The sequence below is a fragment of the Oculina patagonica genome, chromosome 14, assembly GCF_052425735.1.
Source record: "Oculina patagonica isolate OP01 chromosome 14, crgOcupat, whole genome shotgun sequence".
In the NCBI taxonomy this organism is placed as follows: Eukaryota; Metazoa; Cnidaria; class Anthozoa; order Scleractinia; family Oculinidae; genus Oculina; species Oculina patagonica.
The window spans coordinates 19,901,142-19,924,929 of NC_135771.1; the positions used below are offsets into that span (position 1 = coordinate 19,901,142).

The window sequence follows — 23,788 nt, forward strand, 5'->3', positions numbered from 1 at the left end:
TCCAGAACTTTCCAGGACTGATAGTCTTTTTCCAGGACTTTACAGTCCTGGAAAGTGCCACAATAAAATTCCAGGACTTTCCAGGTTTTGAGGATCCAAACGAACCTTGAGTGTTATAAGTTATTTAATGATGTAATCCCTCCATGTTTCACTCCAACACACTGCTCATTTTCTATAGATCATAACCAAACCTCTGCCCTCTTAAATTGACTAACATCCACACAGACTTACCGCTGCTGAATAGCAGTTGAGTGGAGAAACCTCAGACAGCAGGCCCATATAAATGGATGGTGGATGTTGTAAATGCCGCTAACCCAGCTAAACAAAAAAGAAACCAAAAAAGTAAATGTTTGTTGGAAAAATTTACAGTCGTTCCAAGTGAAGTGTAGCCCCCAAGAGTGCATTAATTAAAATTTAATTATTTGAAATTTGAATCTGTTAGTCAATTTTAAGGAAACAGGGCTTATCAATGTTAAAATAAAAATTCAGTTTCTGATCATAGACAAATGAATACACTTATTCGCATATTAGATGCAAAAGATGGTAAGACAAATACAAATACTCACCTTCTTTTTACTTCAAATCGGACAGCAGTGATCAGAAACAAAATTTTGATACGAACATTGATCTGCGTTTATGCATTCTTGAAATTGACTAATGGATTAAATTCCAAATAATTAAACCCAACCTCCATTTAGCGATGCAGTTGTTAATTCATTAATAAACTCTAGAGTGATACGCTTTGTTTGGCATGACTGTAAGAGTGCATGAGCTGCAAGCAACGTTTTAATTATTGTAACAGTGTTGTGCCAACAAATTCTCAGAATTAAGGCATATTTTGCAATATTATTACAGACTGACTGAGACTTAATCTTGTAAATAGTACGCAACAAAAATGTCCATACATTCCCAGGAGAGGCAATGAGAATGCCTTTGGATCAGATTCCAACAACAACAGCAACTTCCTTGTGTGGTCCATGGTTAAATACCTAAAAACAAGTAACAAGGATTAACGGCACAGTCAAGTAGGTTTTGATACTGTTCGTAATTTATACAGGTGCAGAAAAGCATTCACCAGAAGTTGAAGGCTTCAAGAGAGAGAGAGGGTGGAAGAAGTGAAAGCTGAGGTGAAGGGGGAGGAGGTAGGCCCTGCCAGGGGGGGGGGTTCCTGTGTCGCTTGTCTAAATTTAAAGATGCGCAGTGTCGCTGTTTTATCAAACTTCGCGTCACTGTCGGTAATAAAATTGAAGGGAAATTACTTGTCTTTGTCGGAATTTAAGTTTTTCCAGAAGGGTTGTCGTTTGTCGCGATATTATTTTATGTGCTGTCGCTACTTTTAGAGCTATGTCGCTTGAAGGAACTTTACCCTGGCAAGGCCTCAGGAGAGGGCGGGAGGAGAGGAGGAGGGGGAAGAGATGGGAGGGTGAGGAGAGGTGTAGAAGAGCAGAAACAGAAGGGAAGGTAGGGCGGAGGTGGAGGGGGAGGAGAAGGAGGAGTGGGAGGAGGGAGGGAGGGAGGGAAAGGATTGTGGGGGAGGGGAGGGACAGGATGTATAGGAGGAGAGGGTTGGGGGTGAGGATGCAAACTTACCCACACTTTGGTGCACCTTGAACTTCACTGAGTCTCAGGGGGCCTGACAAGTTCCTGGCAAGCGCTGTTGGGATGATGGGCACAGCTGCTACAGGTGTGGCCTGAAATTGTGTTCCCATGGTGATGGTTCCACCTACGTAAACATAAACAAGGAAAGTAAAGTCTATATGTTTGGAGTATTTCTGATAGTGCTGGAATCAATGTTGTACTAACTAAAGGCACTGTTTACATGGACACGGTTTCATTTACTGTGTCACTTTCCATCCAGTTACACCAATTTTGTTTACATGGTGCAGGTCGACACTGTTATCAAGGTCATGAAACCGTGTTGATTGAAAACACATCCACATAAGCAATGCCTAACTTCACTAAGTAAATATATTTGGCATTACATATAGTGATACATTTATCTGTTTGCAAGTACACATTAATTTTTTGGTCTTGTACTTACAGTTGACGTTGATTATGATCTCATCGTCATCTCCATGTGAATGACAGCAGACCTTCAGGCTCACAATGTGCGACAAGTTCATAGTTTCCTGACTGCTGATCCGACCAAACAAAACCTAAAACACAGTTTCAAAAAAAAAAGTAAGTGAACAACAGGACACCTCACAATGACCCTGGCCAGGGCTAGAACCCAAAGCATTCAACTCTGAGTCAAGCACACTTACCATTAGTCTCCCCCCTCACAGTCGTTTTTAATGACGTCATGCAACGCTTCTCCTATCAGAAGGGTTGCGTGACGACACTAAAAACGGCTGCAAGGGAGACTAACTAACCAAATTAAGCTGATGCACTTCCTACAAGCTAGCATTTAGTAAGGTGTTAAATGAATCTACTTTATTTATAATCTTGCTTGGTGGTTTTATGTACTTTTATATGAGCCTAATTTACAGTCGCAAAAAGCCCAACCATCACTAATCATTATGCAATCATGATTCAAAGTTAAGATGTTTCCGTCCTTACACACTTTTTGTGGTATCATTACAAAGTTTAATAGGAAACTGACAAAAGTACATGTCATTTTGACTTTTCTTGTTTGTGCAAATACCTGAAATGCCTTTTGAAATTCCTCTTCTGTGTATGTCACAGAGTTCTCAGCTCCACTCAAACCTCGGATCAACTACAAAAACAACTGGAATATTAGACCCAGCCAGTAATTACCGGTAACATACCGTATTTTCTCGATTAAACGCCGGACCCCGTTTAAACGCTGGCCTCGTTTAAACGCCGGGTCAAAACTGCTAGTTTTTAAATAAACGCCGGGGGTGTTTAATCGAGGTCCCGGCGTTTATTCGAGGTCCAGGCGTTGTCGTTTATGGACTTAAAACTTTATATCCGCGACATTTACTTGTTCCCATGTTGTTCATATAGTGTTTCGGTTCTGTTTGTCACAAATCGTGATTGCAACGTGTTGTATAAAGCACGGTAACCCTTGGTAATAATCATCCTCAGAGACCCACGGACAGTTTGTCCGGGTGGGAAAAAGGGAAAAATTGTTCCGCTTCGACAAACTGGCCCTAGAAATCGTGAGGATGGATGATTATAATTCAACTTGAAAAATAACAGAAATTTTCACTTTGTTAATAAACGCCGGGCCCCGATTAAAGGCCGGCTTCAAATAAACGCCGGGTCCACCAGGCCAAGTTTGAAATAAACGCCGGGGGCGTTTAATTGAGAAAATACGGTACATGCACAGTGTAGCACACCGGCCATTTTTAGAAGGGAGGGAGAATCATTAGCTTTAGCTGTAGCTATGCAAGATGCTCTTACGGGGGTCTCAAAATGTTTTGAAGTACAATGTAGGCATCTGAACATTGAAAGTAGGTGGCTATGGCAACCCTCCAAGTTAAGACCATTTTAATCGCCATGGTGACTAAAATTTTTTAGCTGGCAACTACATGTAAATTGGAACTGAAGTCACAAGACTGGCGACCAAAATTTATTGAGAAGTTGGATCTAAAGCCTGAGCTTAAGTTAGTGACTTAAATTTTTTACTGGTAACCAAACTTGAGCAGTCAGTGGCCAAATGGCCGTTAAAGAAAAAAAATAAACTTGGAGGGTTGTACGATGCCAAGCTTGTTTGTCATGAGCGAATTGTGTCACCAGTGATACAATCAAATAGCTGGCGGAACTCCAGCAGTCGCTAGCTTGTTTGACAACCCAGGTCTCATCATAATCTGCCAGCAAGTGAAAGTAATTACAATACATTTTAATAACTCTTTGTAAATTTAGTTTATTTGGAAGACGAAAGAGCCACTCTGTGGAAGCTCTTCCAATGAAGCCGTTATTATTATTATTATTATTATTATTATTATTATTATTATTATTATTATTATTATTATTATTATTATTATTATTATTATACATTTTAACAACTTACTGTTACAGGTACAATGTGGTCCCCAGGAACTACAGTTGTGGGTACTTTTCTTTTGACTTTTGCCGTGCCTGGAAAATCAACAGATGTTGAGTAAGCATTAATTGTCATAAAAAGGAAATGGTGAATATTCAAATGGCTGGCTCACAGGCTGTCAACTATCTGGCCCTATACGCGGCAGCTTGTTGTATTTGTGTTCTACTGTATATAATTGTGTTACAGGGCAGTAACATATTATGATGATTATATTAATAGAAGATTATAAATTTTCACAGAACTACTGGTAACATTAAAAGAATTAATAAAAACTTTGAGCAAATTTCTTTTAAGCCCAGGCCAAACAAGGATGAGTTGATGAAAGTCGTCTTGTGTGCGAGTTTTTGTCAACTCTCATTGACCATCATCAACTTGGGCCGAATGAGAGCGAGAGTCCATAGAACTCTCATTGACTTTCATGAAAAAATTTGAGCACATTTAAAGTCAATGAGAGTGGATGACAGTTTCAGGCCAAACAAGAGCAAAAATTTGAACTCTCATCAGCCCTCATCCTTGTTTCGCCAAGGCTTTAAAGGTGATAGCAGGTGAAATTATGCAAGCTTTGTGGAATTATGTTTATAAGTGATTACCGTACCATTATTGACCAGCACCTCCCTGCCAGGATCAAATCTGTCAACGGTTACATCAATGCTGTCCTCTCCTGAAAAGTTTGTTAATACAGAAGTTAATTTAATCCATTCAAGCGAACCAAACACTGTATGTACTCTGTACTTTTCTATAAAAGAAGAACCATTTTATAACAAGCCCAGAAATGTTTATACTCACGTGAGTCAACAGAGATACTGCCAACAAAGAAACATTCAAAGGAAGACTTGCTTTGATTGACATGTCTGCGAGCCAGGCGCAGAGTCTTCTCATTGACATACAACCTCACATTTCTAAAATAAGAAGGAATTTAGTTAGTAAATGAAGCTAAGAATACCTTTTTAGGTGATGACAGAAGTTGATCACCTTTTGTCAGTGGGACAGGTTGATCTGTACTGCATTCTGTTGCGCTCTGGGGATTCCACAGTATTTCTACTTTATGCAGCATAACGTAGTACATGTACAGTAGTATTCAGTTTACTGAGTGACAGATCCAGGGTTCTGAACAGGAGTGTGGTGGGGTTGAAGATGGACCTTTCCTTGCTTGATTATTTGGTTGGGAGGGGGTGGGGGAGGCATACATGTAGTCAGACCTTTGATTTAGACTCCAACAATCTAACCATTAGGAGAATTTTTTCATACTTTTACTATGAGGGGAGTAATTTCAGTACTGACCGTTTTGATGTCAAATGGAGTGTTTCGGTTTCTCCTTGAGCAGTTCTATTCCTGTATGACAGAAACAAACAACAAATTATTCAAACAGAAATTCACTTAGAGATATTTTTCATGAGAAGTGGACAATATTGGACAGTGAAGGATTTTTTTTATTTTATTTTTACCTACCATAGTATTGATTGAGTTGCAGGGAAGTTCAAAGGTTCAAGGGTTACACCATTTCTTTGCATTCTGAAAAATGCAACAAAGAAAAAATTGTTGAGTTTCATATTCTTAACATGACTGCCTTCTCTTAATACATAACTGGGTTTTAAAGTTTGGTCAAAGAGTGATCAATCTCTGCTGCAACAAAATATGCTGGACAGCCCTGGCCAAATGGTAATGCAGTTGGACGCAAGTAGTCAGAAGTTCAACTTGCATACAGACATATGTTGGGTGGCCAAACCGATTCGCAAGTTTACTCGCAAGTGCACACAAGCTAACAAAAAAGCTATTTCAGTGCTACTGCACGTGCTGCAATTCAGTTCTTGGAGTGAACAGTACTTAAGACTTGCATTGACTTGCGTTGGGTGGTGAAACGGAGAAAAACTTGCATCGACTTGCGTGCAACTTTGATCTTGATAAAGTGAACGCAAGTCATCTCAAGTCAACGCATGTGCATGCAAGTTTAAAACTTGCGTCCCTGCGTTCTTGGTCCTGGCCAAACAGAGTTCAAATTGAAAACTTACGTCCCTTTGTGTTACGGTTTAGCCAAGTCTTTATCCAGTGAAAAGGGTCATCTACCCTTTAAACAACTGCCTCAAGACTTATTATAATCCATTTTTGGGCCAGTGATATTAACCTTATCAACTGAGTGCAAGGGCCAGACAGGAAAATATGTGACTAAGGCCATGGCATACAGACTGCGCTTCCTGCTCAGCTTCCAACCTCAAAATTTGTTATTGATACAATTAATATTAGTAACTGGACCTCCACCTCGTAATTTTGAATAAGCCTTGCATTACAGGCTTGGCTGATTTTGACATTACTTGCCTGATTACTCCCAAATTGTACTCTGACTAAGTTCAATTACTAATAACTAATAATGAAGGATTTAAGGGTGCACTGCATGTTCATAACTACTTGCATCACATACAGAATTTAGAACATCTTGTGCTGTCTTTTCAATCATTTACCTCAAATATACTTGTTCTTCAGCAACATCTTCATGTTTGGAAGGGAAAAATGATGACGGTTGCCCCACGGCTTGCCTGTTCATACACTTCATCCCTGAAAAAAATAACAGTAATTAATTAGTGGAATGTTGCTAAGTAACATGTTGCTGATTGACATGAAACTAACAAGTGCTATTTCTAATTGCACAAACTAAAAGAATCAGAAGATCTTCAGGCTTGGGTGTCTCTAAAAGTACCAGAATCTAGACCAAAATAAGCTTGATAGTCGTTGAATTCAGTTGAATTGCTTTCGGCACTTAAAGCATAAATGAAATATGGATCAATGTTAGCTTGCATGCGTATTTCAATTTAAACGTTATCATTCGAGGAATCAATACTGATTTACTTAAGCCCGGCTTAGAAATTAAATTAAAAGGCAGATTCGATCAAAGAAAGTTGCTTTGGAACTCGCTGAAATCAACAGCGTTCGTCTCCAAAACAAAACACGCATTTGAAACGAACAAACTGAATTTTCATTTCATCGTTCAGAGATATAAGCCGGAAAGTTATGCAACGCACAAAGCTTAAATCGCATTCCTTTCAAGGTCATAACATTACCTTCATAGAAGATACTTCATCTTTTACTTCTGATCGCCAGAAATTTCCTGATCACGAGTTGAACGACAACAGAAGTCGCTTTCTTCTCAAATATGCCGCGCAAAATTTTCATAAGAAATATATCGAGCGATTTGATTGGTTATCAATGACCAATCAACGGAGCTTTTACATTTCAACAAACAGAGAGGGAAAGCATGACGTCACAGGTGCCATCTCGTGTGCTTTGCTCAGCGAAAGTTTGGAGGGACGAGCAATTTCGTGTTCAAATCAACATGGTTTACTGCACTGCATTCAATTGTAACAACGATGGAAAAAAGATGAAGCATTTAAGCTTCTTTCAGTTTCCTTCTGACGAAAAATATCGCCAGATTTGGAAGGAGAAAGTGCGTCGTTTAAACTGGGAGCCAAACAAGTACTCCAGATTGTGTTCGGCCCATTTTGAGTCTCACTGTTTTCTACACAACTATAAACTATTCGACTCTCTGGGTCTGCCAAGGCCGAAGAAAGCAACACTAAAACATGACGCGATTCCCACCATCTTTGATTATGAAGACAGAACGTCTAAACCAGCAACGGAGCAAATTATATCGAGGAAAAGAAAACACGAGGAAACGAATAGCCATGTCCCTTGGAAAGGAAGAAAGATTCTAGAGGTTCACTTCATTTATGTGTAGCATTTAGTTAATGCTTACTTGCTTGATTTGTGTAATCTTAACACTGCATAATCTAGTTTTATTAGTTTTTGAGCTCCTAATTCGTCTCACTGAGCGAAAGAGGTTTTTTTTATGTGAGAATCCCAACGTTTACATACACAAATTTTGTCGCTTGGCAAGCTTTTGTGTGCGATATACAGCTCGTGACGTATTTATATAAAGGCTTCTTATAATGCAGCGTAACAAAGTCGGGTTTCTTCAATTCTCCGAAGGTTTACGTCAAAATATTACAATTGCTTTATTAACTCACAGAGATGTTGGAAAGAATGATTTTATAGAAGATTTTGTTAACTTTTTAGGATAATTTCTTTTATAGGAAAACATCCCGAAACTTCATAAAATGCCCCGAAAACGTGGAACATCTGATTCAGAAGGGTGCAAAATTTTTACAGAGCTCATCCGTTAAAACCCTGTCTTTTTTTCTCCCTCTTTTAATAGGTTATAGATTTCAATTCTCTTCTGGATGACTATTTGAAAGGTGTCCAGTCTGAGGAAGAATTATGGCAATCATCAACCAATTCACCTACCATCAAGATAGGTAAATTACCAAAGCAACTGCAATAATTATAAGGGAATTATGTACACTTTTTATTGAAGAGAAAAGTTTTAGGACACTTTCTGGAGGAGGGGGGTACTCAAAAATTTTATATAAGGAAGACTCTGCCCCTGAGTCCAAACCCCTACCCTTTCAGGTTCCATTTTTGTCAGAAAATGTAACAACTTTCATATAACTCTGATAGAAATTGTACCCTATTCTCTTACCTACGTACAGAAGGATCCCGGGGGGGGGGGGGGTACTCCCTATAATGGCTTATATGGGTAGGCTCCGCCCGAAAGGGGTACCTTTTTTAGGCTCCAGGTATATAAAAGGGTAGGGATTTCACAAGTTTAGGTATATGAAAGGGTAGGGAAATCTGCAATAATGATATTTAAAAAAGCCTTTACATTAAATATTTTGAGCAGACGCAACTTTTGGCTGTATCATCTTAATTTATTAAGCGCTACATAAAAATGACAAGAAAACTACACGTTTTAGGTTAATGTGATGTTGTGTAGGTATATGAAAGGGGTGCCTTTTTGCAATAAAAGGTATACAAAAGGGGCACCTTTTCTATCAAAATGGTATATAAAAGGGTAAGGGGTTGGATCTCCGGGCGGAGCCTCCCCGTACAAAACTTTTTCGAGTACCCCCCCAGGAGAAGGATATACTGTAACTTTTTCTTATTTTTTTTAATTGAATGAGCCCTTCAAAAACTTGAATAAACCATTTGGTGGGTCTGTTTAAATACCTAAATAGCAGTTTTTCCACCCTTTTGTATTCGTTAACTCATGAAATCCCTACCCATTTATAAATCTGCTGACTTAAGGTGGCTCCATAGGGTTTTGAGATATTACGGCGCGCGCACAAGTGATACCCATCAAGAGATCATTTTCGCGTTATTTTTTTAACTAGTTAAATAAAAGCTGCCGAAATATTAAAAACAAGGACTAAAATATGTTGTGCATTATTCTTTTTTAAAATAACGGCCTTTGTTTTTGAGCTACATCTACTCAAAAAGACCTATTTTTTGGTGTTTTTATGGCTTTGATCTTAAATTTCTTTAATTTTCTTCGGTGAAAATTTTTGAAATTCCCCCAAAGGATTGAATCTGATGAGAAATAACTTTTAAAAACAAAAAAAGTAGGGGTTGTCCAGGTCGTTTTTGCGTTTTTGGTTATTTTGTGTTTTTTTGACTAAGCAAAAAAATTGGCTTATAAATTTTTTTAAAAAAACGGCAAAAAGGGCAGTTGAAAAGGTATAACATCTATGCCAAATTTTAAGGAATTTCACCGAAGGAAACTCTAGTAAATACAAGGGGAAAATTTCTATTTTCGCCCGAATAACAGTTACGTCATCAGAATAGAAATTGTCCAAGATCGCTATTTGAGCATGCGCGAACTTTTGAACCATACCAGTTGATGTGTTGTCGGTTTTTGTGCGAATATCTGTTAACGCCAAGGTCAGTTAGAGACATACCTTAATCCTTTATATAGCAGAATCTCTGAAGTTCTGCTGGAAGTATCTCACAATCGCGAAGACTATTCTTTATTTTCTCTTTTGCTTTCGATCGTACGAACTTCACAAAAGCGGCCAGAAGCACCGCGGACGTTGTAAACACCTTTTTAGGGTGTTGTAAACTATTTTATCTGCTCAACACAGGGAAGCACGGGTGTTGTTTCATTGGCAGGAAGCAAGTTTCGCGTTTTCTCGCCGAAAATATCACGCTCGCGTGAAGCCGCCATGTTTGTTTTGATTTGCCGGCATTTCAAGCTCGCCCTTTCGTACCCATTCTTCGCGCGGTCAAGAAACCCTATGGAGCCACCTTAAATTCAAGAGGTACCCCTTTCAGATATAGTCTCCCCATATAGTCCACTGCCAGCACCCCGCCCCAGGGACACAGCATTTTTCAGGGTAAAACTTAGGTGTTGTGTGGAAAAATGAATACTTTACTACAAATGCTCACAGTAATAATGTTTTTTTTTTTTCAGAATCTGATGAATTGGTGGATGAAATAATTCCAGGATCATCCCCATGTGAGGTACAGTTTTAATCTACATGCCTGTTTATTAATTATGTTCAATAATTATTATTACAGTCAACTCTCTCTTAAGGGACACCTCCATAAGACGGACACCTCCATGAGATGGATGCCTGGTGATGGTCCCTGCCGTTTTTCAGTCGTTTTACTGTTACTTAACTCTCTGTAAGACGGACACCTCTCTAAGACGGACAACGGACACTTTGAAACTGCCAACGGACACGCACAAAAAGTTATTTTTTAGTAGATAATACCTCAAAACTTGTTATCGACATATAGCATAGTAGGTCAGCGCCTTTAGAATACCAAGCTTACAAAAAACAATCCGCTAAAATGCATTACTTCTCTGCTTAAACTTGTATATGGGCACCAAGATTTAGTTTTCTACTTTCTACAGTATTGCCGTTTGTTATTAACAAACAAGTCAAATTTCTGATATTATTTTTGTTCCACTTCATAGGTTTTGCTAACGTAAGTGACTAAAAACATACGTGTATTCGTTGTGCAGAGCCGTTTAGCTTTATCGTCCCAAAATTTCTGGTGTCACGTTAACTCGACTCTCTATAAGGCGGACACCTCTCTAAAACGGACAGTTGGGGCCAGTCCCGATGGTGTCTGTCTTAGAGAGAGTTGACTGTAGTTAATTAACCTACAAAACAGCTGCAATATCCACTGAATAATTTTAATCCAGTTACATGATCACACACAAGACTGTAACAAACGGTACCACATAAAAGTTTTGCTCAATAGATACCAGTAGTTTTCATTTAAATTGTGGCACAAATCATGTACAGACTTAAACTTAGAACCACCTTGTTCATCATAAAAAAAACAGTGCCACATGAAAGTACTGCTCAATAGCTTTCATTTGAAAGGTCGCACACTAGGGTTTCATCCACAAACTTAAAAGTAAGAACCACCTTGTACAACATAATGTCATTGCTTACATCTAAGTGTGAACAGTCCGCTGCCGAAACATGATCTAATTGGGTATCAAACGTGGCATGATTCATCATCAAATATTGAAGTTTGGCAGACTGTAACGGCAACTTTCGCACCAAAAGCTCAATACATTCCGGTTTCGAAATGCCGGAAAGATTGGATATGAAGACTTCTTCTGACAACTTGATCCTGATCTGTGTCGATATGCATTTGCAGGTTCACTGGAAACACTTCTGGTGTAAAGTTTCGCCTGTACTCAGTGTTTATGGTGAGCATTTTGAGCGTGAAAGTTGCCATTACGGTCTGCTAAACTTCAACGTTTGATGACAAAACATGCCACGTTTGATACCCAATTAGATAATGTTTCGGCGTCACGTTCTTCACACTTAGATGCAAGTGATGGTAAAGAGTACCATATGAAATGTACTGCTTATATCTTTTATTTGAATGGTCACACACTAGGGCTTCATCTACAGACTTTAAAGTTTCATCCACTTTTTTCAGGGTGGTGATAAATTTGTGCTGATTCTGAACAAGCCATTACCTGCCAACATTGACATTAAGAGTGCAATATTTTGTGTGCGATTTGGTAGTGGGCATGTTGTTCCTGCTACATTGTGGAAAGAGCAAATGATAAGAGGAGAGTACATACCAAGTAAGCCAAACAGTATTTAAAAATCATGCATGTTAATTTTGGTTAGTGCGCTTGACACTCAATTGAGCAGTCCAGTTTTGACCCCTGCCTAAGGTCACTACACTGACAAATGGGTAAGGTTGGGTTAAATGCATTACCCATCCGTTGCATGAATTTTACCACCCCATTTTATGGAAAATGGGGTAGATTGGTTGGTTTCAAAGCCCTTTTCTTGACCAGTCACCACCCATGGCAAAGAAAATATTAATTCCCACTAGTTTTAAATCTTAGCTACATCTCAATTATTGTGTTATCACCTGCCATGGAAAAATTGTTTATTGAAAAAAAAAACTAAATTGTGTCCTTGGCCCATAGGGGTGTAGCAATACATGAAACTATCAATGCATCGTGATTGGGAGTGCTCCGATAGCGATGCATCAATCGCAAATTCAACTATCGATAACAATTGCGATTATGGATATAGCACTTAATATTAGAAAGGGTCCACTTGTGAGATTGAAAGAAGGAAGGCACTAATTAAAATTCAATTATTGTGTTATTACTGGCCAGTGACTTTGACATGCAATAAATGTATGGAGCTATGTAGCTGTAGCCCTAGCCTGCAGAACAGGCGGTTTATTTTGCGGGTCGAAGCGCGAAGTGTGAGTTTTTATTTTGCGGGTCGCGTGGGGGCGAGCGCGAAGCGCGAAGGAAAAATAAACCGCCTGTAGACACACCATTGTTTATACTCTTCCAACCGTTCGCCTGGCGAACGGTTTTCAGTGATTGGCTGCTTTAAGCCACATGATGTTAAATGTGTGAAAAAACAAAAAGGCCATCAAAGCGTTCACTTCCGCCCTCAATGTGTTTCCGGTTCCGTGTGTTGAAGATTTTGAAAAAGGAGAAACACAAGACGCACATCGAAGCATTATTAGAAAAGAAGGTTGTTTTGAGTCTGCTACCGACAGGCTTCGGTAAAAACTTGATTTCATATCAGCTCTTTCCGAGAATCCTTGTGTTAGCGAACAGTAATTTCAATCATCAACATTTGAATCATGTGGTGTCAACGTAACACAAACAACAGAGGAGGTAAACAGTAAAACCTAATCATCTAGCTCAAGAAACAAAGCGCTCGATCATGTTCACAAGAAACATTTATTGTTCGTTCCACGATGTCTGATTACCATGCACTTGATTAATTCAAAACACTAAATAAACGTCCAAAACGAAGTTGTCCTTATGTCCTCGAAAAATGTCCTAACGATAGTGCTTAAACCAACGTTGAAACCCGAAAGAATAATAATCTACTTGACATGCAACTTGAAAACGAAAAAAGGCCTAAATTTACATAAATAACTAAAGCAAAGAAACGAACGGAACTATGCGGGTAGAAAAACAAAAGAGACAAAAGATACTACACAACTATTTTTACGCACAACACAATGACTAAAACTAATGAATTCTCTCGTGTCCAGATCAAACTAATGCAAGAACCTACAACACAGAATGTCTCTCTAAAACCAACTTTAAGCTTTCTCGAAGTAAAGCTACAACAGCCTTTGGCGAAGCCGGACAAAGATAAATGTGTCATCCGTGATAAGATCACATCTTGCAACAATATTTATTATCAGCCAGGCTCGGCGTCAATTAGTAATCTGCATTTTCACAGCCGGAATATTTGTCAGACCTTGTACTGATGGAAATGAAACAAAACTTTTTAACTGAACTAGCGAAACATGTGGCAAATTACAGATTTAGAGGGGTCAAACGAGACAACCACTTGTTTTCGCAGTACTGATACTTGAGACCTGTTTTCGCGCTAATAAATTTAAGCGTTCAGTGGTTGGTCCTTTCTCAGTCTTTCATGTCAATCAAAAAAGTGGGCGGTAGAGCATGAACAATGGTCTGGCTACAGGTGGTTTATTTTTCCGTCGCGCTCTGCGCCCGGTCTCGCGCTTTGCGCTCGTGGGGTCGCGCTACGCGCAACCTCGCAATAACTCCGCAAAAAATAAACCGCCTGTTCTGCAGGCTACTGTAGCCCTTCACATGCATTGCAGACCAAACATACAAGTATTATAGGCATGCAGTGTGTGCAGAGGACTATTTAGCTGTATCCCTTTACACACATTGCAGACCTATCTTACTAGTATTATAGGCATGTAATGTGTGCAGAGGGCTATGTAGCTGTAGTCCTTTGCACACATTGCAATCATTTCATACCAGTATTATAGGCATGTAATGTGTGCAGAGGGTTATTTAACTGTAGTCTTTTGCACACATTGCAGCCCTATCATACTAGCATTATAGGCATGCAATGTGTGTATAGAGCTATTTAGCTGTAGTCCTTTGTACACATTGCAGACCTATCATACTAGCATTATAGGCATGCAATGTGTACAGAGAGCTTTGTAGCTTTAGCTCTTGGTACACTATTAACATCCAACCAGATGGAGTTTGCAAGTACAAGACAGATTGAATTGAAGAATGAATAAACCAAATTTCCCTTCATGAATCATAACTTCGTTTTGATGGAGCATTTGGTGTGTTTTACTGAACAATTTAACGTTTTATTATTCTTTGATTTGTATAGGAAGTGACAAGCCAGGTGTAGTTGTTGCACAACTGGAAACAAATGATGGCAAAGTTCTTGGAAGCACAAAATTTGTATATAAGGAAGAGATCTCAACTGGGTTCCGGAAGCTTGTTTGCAGTAAGAATTATGGAGGGAAATTAGTCAAGGCATTGTCAAATATAGGAGTTAAGAAAAATCCAGCTCTAAACCATCAAACAAAAACAGAAGCAGGTAAACATTAGCTTGAATAAACAAAACTGAAATCCTGATTTGTGGAACCTCCAAGGGAAACATAAATTGGTTGAGAAACTGGGGGGGGGGGGCAATTGCGATATTTGACTGAGGGGAGGTAAACAACTTTTCATTTGAGTTATTGAGAGGTTCAAGAAATTATTGGGATTCTACTGTATGTTCTATACTGTATTCTTTCCCTCTTAAGGTCGCAGGGGACACCTTAGGTTCATCATTATGCATTTATTTAAAGCGTATGCACGAAGTTCAATGACTGACATCGAGAACTTTACGACGAGATATTTGCATAAAAAATATGAGCACGCGCGCGTGATTTGATGTGTTTGCATCTGGAATTGTTTGTCTCTTTGAAAATGCATTGTTCTCATCATAAAAGCGTGGAATATAATTACAATAATTACCATTTTGAAACCATTTTTTTGATCTGGACACCTTCAGAAATCTCAAAGTTTGGACTTTTCCAACAATTTTGTGGCAGAGAATTCAGCGCGGATATAGAACTTCATGAGCTGCCACTGCAGAGAGGTAAACTAGGAATACTGTAGTGTGTCATAACAGAGGCGGAATTTTAAAAGAGCGCTTTTAGAAAGAGGTAGAAGGCATTCAATTAAAATTTGCACATTTAAACCGCCATAACTTGCTGGAAAACTTTAAATTAAAAAATCCGCTTCTGTTATGACACTCTAGAGATATTGACTGATTAGTTTTTGACAAGATCACAGTGTGCTGTCTCCTACTCGTTCTACAAACTCTGCCACGAAATCATGTTCTTCCCAATTTGGCAGTATCGTGGCTATAACATCACCAGGTACAATCTACCAAATAAAAGATGACATACAAAACCTTTTATCATTTCTTTATGTCTCTGTAAAATTTGAGCTTAATCGCATTCATAACAGCCGAGGAATAAGCGTTTTAAAAGATGCAGGTCAAGCAAAATTTCGCTTCATGAATTTATTCAATGCATGCTGTATATATCCCCCGCGACCTTAATAAGAGATTTATCTCAATATGTCCAGTCCCACCTCTATCATCAATCACCTTCCAATAAACAGGAGCCTGCACCCCAGGGTGTGTACCCAGGATTTTAAGTAACATGGATGATCGTTTGTTTGAATATTCACAGAATCACATAACCAAGGCACTTCCATGATTCTTGACACTGTTTTTAATACCCTCAAAAAACTCTACTTAAATAAAACAAATACAATGTACTTGCAAAATTTGCTTACCCAAAAAAATTCTCAGAATGGAAAATTTTAAACCCCAAAACACCCTTCAATCACCCCCGTCACCCCTGCAGCCTGCACACCAGCAGATTGGTGGCATAGTGGCCTAATGGTTAGCGCATTGGAATCCAAGTCGAGCAATCCGGGGTCAAGATCTTGCTGGAGTCACTGTAAATTACACCCCATCCAGCAGAGAGTACATGTGTCCTATTCTTAGTCTCCTTATGCTATCAAAACTGGGATACATGTAATCTCTGACTGCATGGGTCGCATTGTCTATGAGTAGATGTTATCTTAACCTTTCATTTTTCTTCACAGATGCAGCTCCCCTACCCCCTCCTGAATCAAGTCTTGCACTGACCAGCATTTTGAAACTCATGTTATATATAGCAGCCAAGCATGAAGCGGGTGAATTTTTCCAGGATCTTTTCAGAACCAAAGTAGGAAAGGCTGTAATAAATTCCTTCAAGGACGAGGAGAAAAAAAATGAGGATGATACACAGTCAACATTGCAGCAAAGGCTGAATTCCTATCTTCAAAACATGTCTGAGAGGTGACAAACTAAAAAAATCAATTGTGTGTTTTCGATATTACCCTGTATGAAAGGAAAGACTGTGTTTCTGTAACCGTAGAAGTTAAGAGCTATAGCTAAGGGGTCATTTGGTAATTTAAAACAGGTCACATACTGTAACAATATTATTGTACTTCTTAATTCACAATGTGTGCACTATCGAGTTATGTTGCACGCAGGAAGGTTGGAAGCATGCAAAAAATGGTTAGAGTTGCTTGAGGCATTAGCAAAGAGCAAGTCCAGCTTCTTGGGTGATCTCCAAACTTCCTGCGTGCACTGCACTATAACCTGATATAGCTCAGCTAATTAAAGCATGAACTAAGGTTAAGGGTAAAGTCTGTCTCCGAGCCAAGTGGCCCATACAGCCGGAGCTTATCCTGGTTTCCATAGCATTAAAGGAGAAGTTCACTCCAGAATGGTCATTTATTTTTTTTACGCCAATAAAAAGTTTATACAAAGATATGTTGTTCACCAAAATTTTAGCTTCTAACGAGCGCTTAAACCCTACGAAATCCTTTTCTAAAGTAACTTAAAACTCGACAACTGAACGCCGCCATCTTGGAGCTGGTAATGTATGCGTGACGTCAAAGAGCTCAGCCTGAAGTTTTAAGCGGGAAAATTTAAATACTTCAAACTCCTTGTTTCTTTGTTGTGGCTTTTGTTTGTGAAAATGCCTCTCCGTGCAGCTCCATTTTGCTTAAACAGAGCTCCAAGAAATACAAAAGAGGGATTCTTTTTCACCGTCTTCCAATTTTTTAAAGAACAATTGCTCAAAGGCGGACATAGATATTTGTGTGTTCCGGCGTTTAATCGGGGTCCGATCGCGTTCATTATCGAAGTGCAATTTTCTGCAATTTTTTCAGGTTGATTTATTATTACATATCCTTCGAGACCTACTATTTTTCTCGTCGTCCCGCTCGACAATCTGTCCCTGGGTCTCCGAGGATGATCATGTTACTAATGTTGCAGTATTGCATACGGTACATTCATGTTGCAATCAAGATTTGTGGCAAACAGAACATAAACAACCAATAAGTCCATAAACTGCAATGTTGCTAATGTTCCGCGGTTATAAACGTCCTCCTCCACTGTTCGCGTCAGTCATGACGACATGAACGCGAACATTGCTGTTTTATTTTGTTTACAGCATTCATCCTAGTTATTTTACGCCGGAGGTTTCCTCGAACATTACAAAAAGTTACCAAAGTAGCAGACCGTACCAGTTTGTTGTAGCAGTGCTATTGAAGAGAATATATTTACTTGTTTGCTAGACCGCAAATAATCGCCGGGACCTCGATCAAACGCCCCCGGGGTTTCTCTAAAAGTTAGCAGTTTTGACCCGGCGTTTATACGAATCCGGCGTTTAATCGGGAAAATACGACGAAGTCAACAACAACAACAGAGCTCAACAACAGCAAAAACAACCATTCTATTTGCCAGAAAAATATAAATAATTACAGCATGAACAAAAATTAATTTAAATTGGCAAAGTAACAAATTTGGTTGGTATTGCGTTTGTTTGTTTGTTTTTTTCACGCAGGAGACTGTATCTGTGATCTTCTTCGAAGCAGTCATCCGTATAGTTTTCGGAGCACACAAATATTTATGTCCGCTTTGGCAGGAATTTTTCGTTTCTGCCCAATCTTGTAATTCATTCGTGAGCATTTTTTCTTTTAGATATTGAAAGACGGTGAAAGGTTTTTTGTATCTCTTGGAGCTCTGTTTGAGAAACATGGAGCTGCACAAACAGGCATATTGACAAACAAAAGCCATGCACTACAAAGAAACAAGGAGTTTCGAGTATTTAAATTTTCCCGCTAAACTTCAGGCTGAGCTCTTTGATGTCACGCATACATTACTAGCTCCAAGATGGCGGCGTTCAGTTGTCGAATTTTGGGCTTCTTTAAAGAAAGATTTCGTAGGGATTTAGCGCTCTTTGGAAGCTGAAATTTTGGTGAATAACATATTTTTGTATAAACTTTTTATTGGCGTAAAGAAAATAAATGGCCATTCTGGAGTGAACTTCTCCTTTAAGCAACTAGGAGTATTGGATGGGATGCTAGTCCATTGCAGGGTTACCCCCCAGTAGTAAATTCGCCGGTACCCATTCAGAATAATACACCTGGGTGGAGAGAGGCACTGTCCGAGTAAAGTGTTTGCCCAAGGACACAACGCACTGCCTCGGCCAGGCCTCGTATCCGGGCCGTTCGACTCGGAGTCAGGCATGTAACCATTAGGCCGCCACGCCTCACACAAAAGCATGAACTAACTGTTTTTAATTATAACATTGCTGGAGGAAGTTTACATCAAGACACTTCTGCGAGATAAATTTTGGAAAACGATTTGCTCATGCTATCAGCATGCACTTTTGGATTTTGCTTACAAATACTGGATTTGATTGCCTAGCTCTGCTAAATTCTCTTTGTGTCGCTGTGGACACTCATTACCTTTTGCTAATACCGGTAATAATAATAATAATAATAAGAATAATAATAATAAACAACTTTATTTCACATAATATTTAAAAAAAGGTAACATGTGGATAAAACTATATTAACTATAGCGCAAAACTATTTACAACAAAAGGTTCTATAATACAGTTGTTAAATGAAAAGCAAAATATGTTAAATAGAAAATGAATAAAAGCTGAGAAGCGTTTAAAATTGGAATGCGCGATTTAAAATGCAAAGGAAACTGCTAAAAAATAATCGAAAATAAAAACAAAAAAGAAAAAAATAAATAAAAATATGAAAATTCGATAAAACTAAGTTAGGCGGGTGGTTGCGTTATAATAATAATAGTAATAAAAATAATAAAAACAAAATTATTACAGTATATCAATGTGACATGGCTCTTCATCTGTAATATGCTAACTATAAAAAAAACAGTAAATAAATCAAAAAGTTAAATATTAAACAATAAAATTGAATCTACATTATTTCTCTTTTAGCTTGACTTTATAAATATTTAAATGTGTTCTTTGAAATTGTTTGTGTACTTTGCAATTTCGTAAAGTGATAGGCAATTTATTAAAGCTATAAAATTTTGGCAGTTTTAGTGTTAAAAAAGAACAAGTTTTATAACTTTTCATGGGGACTTACCATGTGTGTGATATGCTCTGCCATAGCATGCTTGAGGACAGTACAGCCAGTCTTTGAATTTATTGTTTTTAGATCTTGAAGTTTTTCTTCTTATAAATTTCAGGCTAACTGCTGACGAAAAAGAGCGAAAGGCAATGATGGCTCTCCCCAAACCAGTCAAAGTTGAAGAGAAAAAACAGCCAAAACCCATTAAAAAACCAGGTGAGAACAGCTTAGGAACCAATTTATCTCATAGCTTGATCAACATGGTAATTCTCTTTACTTGTTGCCATACTTTTCGTTTAAAATTCATTATGAGATGTTGTTGGTACATCAAGAAGACATCTGCTGGTTTGAAGACTTTCTGTGTTCTCCTCAAGTGTCTTAATGTTTTTGATCTTGTAACAAAGATATTTTACGTAGTGGATATTTGTTTTTGTTACCTGACCCTGACAGATTGAATGCAGTTAGTTACTCTTTTACAACATGACCTAACTTAAAATTTACTATCTTTGTACTTACATGCCGTTACCTCTCTCTCAACGTACCCCTCTTCAAGAATGACGTATACCTCTATAAGACAGACATCTGTTGTTGGACCCGTCCCTGCTGTTTTTCAGTCATTTTACTGTAACTAAACTCCCTATAAGACGGACACCTCCCTAACACAGATGTTTGGTTCTAGTCTTGACTATGTCCATTTTTAAGGGAGTTGACTGCATTACAATACTTGACGCTTTTCACATTAATGATCCTAGCATTAATATGTAGGGTGTATGTATCTCAGTGGAATTTGAACTTCCATTACGGACGGACCATTATTTTCTGGAGGGGATATGAAAAATTTTCCTCTGCAAACTTTTTTTTTTAGTTTATGTACCTCTGCAAACCTATTTTTCGAAATTCAAACTATTTTTTTGTTATAGATATTGTGTTTGAAAACAATTTATTTTGTCTTTTTAGACCCTGCAAACAATTTTTTTTCAACAGTTTTCCTCCCCCCTCCCCTCCAAAAAATAATGGTCCGTCCCTTAGCTAAGACTCCATGCTAGGCCTATGTTGTGTCTGATTGAAGGTCCATGTTATTTTTTTCCTGTCAGTTCTCAAGAAAAAGCTAAAGCGAAAAGAAGTAAAAACCAAACCAAAGAAACCTGTTAAAGCTAAGATGACATCCACCAAGAAACCAATAAGTGGAAATACTGTTGGAACAGAATGTTCTGGTGAGCAAAAATAACCTGTTTTTTTTTTTTTACTTAGTTTGTATTCTTTCAGACAGTAGGAGGAGTAGTTGAGCAGTACTCCGGATTCCAAGACACTTTACTGTTACAGTGCCTCCCCCGAAAATATGAATGGGTTGTGGTCAATTATCAGGGAAACCTGACAAAATACCGGGGGTACCTTTTGATGGACTCGCACCCCAGCCAGGGGTACAACAACCACAACAAGGTTTATTTGAACAGTAAAATTACAAGTAACAACTTAAACAATAAATAAAGTAAAGCCTTTGATACAGTAATAAAATAATAAATAATAAATAACCTTTATTTAGACACGGTAAGGATTAAAGCTATAAGCTTGTGGGGCCGTGTATTTTCTGATCGAATTGGAATTTGGAAGTGTTGGTTTTTGAGGAGGGAGGAAAACCGGAGAACCCGGAGAAAAACCCTCGGAGCAAGGACAAGAACCAACAACAAACTCAACCCACATATGACACCGGACTGGAATCAAACCCGGGCCACATTGGTGGGAGGCTAGCGCTCTCACCACTGCGCCAACCCTGCTCCCTCTACAGTAGATAGTAGTAGCAATAGTAGCAATACTCCAGACTCCTAGACGCTTCATGCTACTGAAGCACAGTTGTGTGGGTTCTTCAGGACGCTTAATAATTTTTTTAATTATGTTTTCAGATGTATCAACCTCCAAGACGAATTCCCTCTTGATGTTATCTAACATTGCTCTGAGGGAGTTAAATTTCCATTCCAATGAAAACGGCTTTACGGATGATTTTTCGTTAAACACCCCAGAAAATTCCTTACTCTCAGTAAAGAAGGAGAAAAAGTCTACATATCAAAGCCAAAACGCTAAAAAGTTTACAAGGAAAATGCTTCTTCTTCCACCAAGTTCTACATGTTTACCGACGCAGGGCGAACTGTTAAAAATTAAAACAAGTTCTGAGGTCAACAGAGGATTAATGCATTTAGAAAATGATATGACTGCAGCAGACGTCCTTCAAGAAGTGCGGAGTGTTTTAAACACGCTTGGAAAGAAAAGGTTTGTAATGTCATATATTGCGCTATTTACATTTATACCATGCCATAGAAAATACAGCCAATCAGAATACAGGAAAGCCGTTGTATATTCGACGGTATTCAACCCAACCTTCCCATCGTGCGCTGCGATTGTATTCTCGACGAAATTTAGTAAGCGTATTTTCTATGGCATGGTATAAAATAGTTACACAACACTTTCTCGTGGTATACTATGGAATATCCCACTTGTCATATACCGAGAAAATACAAGTGACTCGTGGGATATTCCATAGTTTACCACTCGAAAGCGTTGCATAACTAGTATGTATGCGCGGTGGCCTAATGGTTAGTGCGCCGTACTCCGGATCGAGCGGTCCGGGTTGGAGCCCTGGCCGGCGTCACTGTTGTGTTCTCAGGCAAGACACTTTACTCTCATAGTGCCTCTCTCCACCCAGGTGTATAAATGGGTACCGGTGACATAATGCTGGGGGGATACCCTGCGATGGACTAGCATCCCATTCAGGGGGGAGTAGAAATATTCCTAGCCGCTTAATCGTACCGAACCGGGATAAGCTCCGGCAGTATGGGCCACATCGCTCGAGGCTTCTCCTATGATGCCTTAATATAAAACGATGTACGAACTAAGGCTCTGTCCACACTAATCCGTATAAACTGTCCACCGAAAACGAACTTTTCGAAAACGCTTTTCAAAGTGGATTTATTTGAAAACGCCGGCTTTGCGCTATAGTGTCAACGGAAAACATTTTAAAAACGAAACTTTTCGAAAACACTCTTGAAAATGGATATTTTAAAACTAATAAAGAAAAATTGCTAGGCTGATTTTAAAGGTTTGGTACTATATAAGCAGCGCAAAACAATGAATTATCCCTGTTTTCAGGATTCGTCTCGCTGCAGCTGACTCTTCAGGAACACTGGAATTTTTCAAAGGCACAAAATGGACAGGAAAGACACTGCGACAGAGAATAAGATATAACTCAGTCTTGTATGTTGTACCGTCGGTAAGTCTTCTACAAGTCAAATACAAAAAAAATTGCTTAGAAAAACTTTTGAGTACACTTCTAAATTTTTTTATGTAAATGTGTAAATTTGTTGGCTTATGTAAGGACGGTAGCCAGAAGAAAATTATAACTGAGGCAACGCCCATGGTAAATTTCTCTTCCTAGGTATTTGCTTTCTCCCTTCCAAAAAAATAACAGAAATGAAAGACTGTGGCAAGTGTCTCGCTTTGCCTCCAAGTGGCTACGGCCCTGTTTGTCCGGGGAGCTATTATCCGTAATATTTGTTTTAGGGGACAGACGGGCCTATTATGCCCTCTTTAAGTATTAGGTCTCATATTATTAAACTCTTAATTTTAAATGTTTTTTTTTTGTGTTAGGAAATGTTTTACAATAAATGTACGTGTTATCCCTCTTCTTCGACTTCTTTCATGCCTACGTATTTAAAATACTTGTCGCCAATAAGAAACGAAGATTCTCTTCTATTCGTATCATTTATAAAACAGAAGATGATTTAAAAACTTTTCTCTCTTTTAGAGTTGAACACCACAAGAGAAGCCCTTCAGAAGAATTCGACGCGCCGTGCAGAGGAAAGCCCTTACGAGTTTAGATCAATTTTACAGTGGTACTTTTATCGTCGCTTTAATAACAGACAGAGATTCTATCGTTTTAGTTTTCATTCAAGGCGAAGTTTGTTACCCAATCATATTTCTTGTCTATTTGAGCAGTGAATTGTTTGTAAAGACATTGCAAGGAGTTCTAAATAAAACGTGAAAAGTGAATTGTATTTGTTGCATTTCCTGTTTTGATTCTTCACCAAGAAGACAGACTCTTGCTAAGTCCGACTTTTCAAGCATGCACAGCCTGGTCATCATTGATTAAACAATGA

At 38.6% G+C, this 23,788-nt stretch overlaps 2 protein-coding genes across 2 annotated transcripts in view; one reads left to right on the forward strand and one right to left on the reverse strand.

The window, feature by feature from the left end:
- LOC144638795 (uncharacterized) overlaps positions 1-7,170 on the reverse strand; it is a 19,870-nt gene extending 12,700 nt beyond the window's left edge. The window contains exons 1-12 of the mRNA XM_078498053.1: positions 7,063-7,170; positions 6,466-6,559; positions 5,459-5,521; positions 5,291-5,341; positions 4,796-4,908; positions 4,605-4,670; positions 3,977-4,044; positions 2,645-2,716; positions 2,042-2,156; positions 1,591-1,723; positions 906-989; positions 232-318 (exon numbers count right to left, since the gene is read on the reverse strand). Of these exons, the coding sequence (XP_078354179.1) occupies positions 232-318; positions 906-989; positions 1,591-1,723; positions 2,042-2,156; positions 2,645-2,716; positions 3,977-4,044; positions 4,605-4,670; positions 4,796-4,908; positions 5,291-5,341; positions 5,459-5,521; positions 6,466-6,557 (944 nt within the window). The 5' untranslated portion in view covers positions 6,558-6,559; positions 7,063-7,170. The remainder of the gene's footprint in view (positions 1-231; positions 319-905; positions 990-1,590; positions 1,724-2,041; positions 2,157-2,644; positions 2,717-3,976; positions 4,045-4,604; positions 4,671-4,795; positions 4,909-5,290; positions 5,342-5,458; positions 5,522-6,465; positions 6,560-7,062) is intronic.
- Positions 7,104-23,684, forward strand: LOC144638826 (uncharacterized). Its single transcript, XM_078498109.1, has 11 exons — positions 7,104-7,715; positions 8,214-8,313; positions 10,305-10,354; positions 11,801-11,951; positions 14,521-14,733; positions 16,302-16,536; positions 19,759-19,856; positions 20,735-20,854; positions 21,542-21,905; positions 22,782-22,902; positions 23,437-23,684. Exons 1-11 carry the CDS (start codon positions 7,257-7,259, stop codon positions 23,440-23,442), a joined length of 1,917 nt encoding a protein of 638 aa, XP_078354235.1. The 5' UTR covers positions 7,104-7,256; the 3' UTR covers positions 23,443-23,684.
- Positions 23,685-23,788: the final 104 nt, after the last annotated feature.

Coding starts and splice junctions, on each gene's coding strand:
- LOC144638826 (XM_078498109.1), top strand. CDS start 7,257: ATGACGTCACAGGTGCCATCTCGTGTGCTTTGCTCAGCGAAAGTTTGG. Junction 14,734..16,301: donor TCAAACAAAAACAGAAGCAG/GTAAACATTAGC, acceptor TTTTCTTCACAG/ATGCAGCTCCCCTACCCCCT. Junction 16,537..19,758: donor CTTCAAAACATGTCTGAGAG/GTGACAAACTAA, acceptor TATAAATTTCAG/GCTAACTGCTGACGAAAAAG.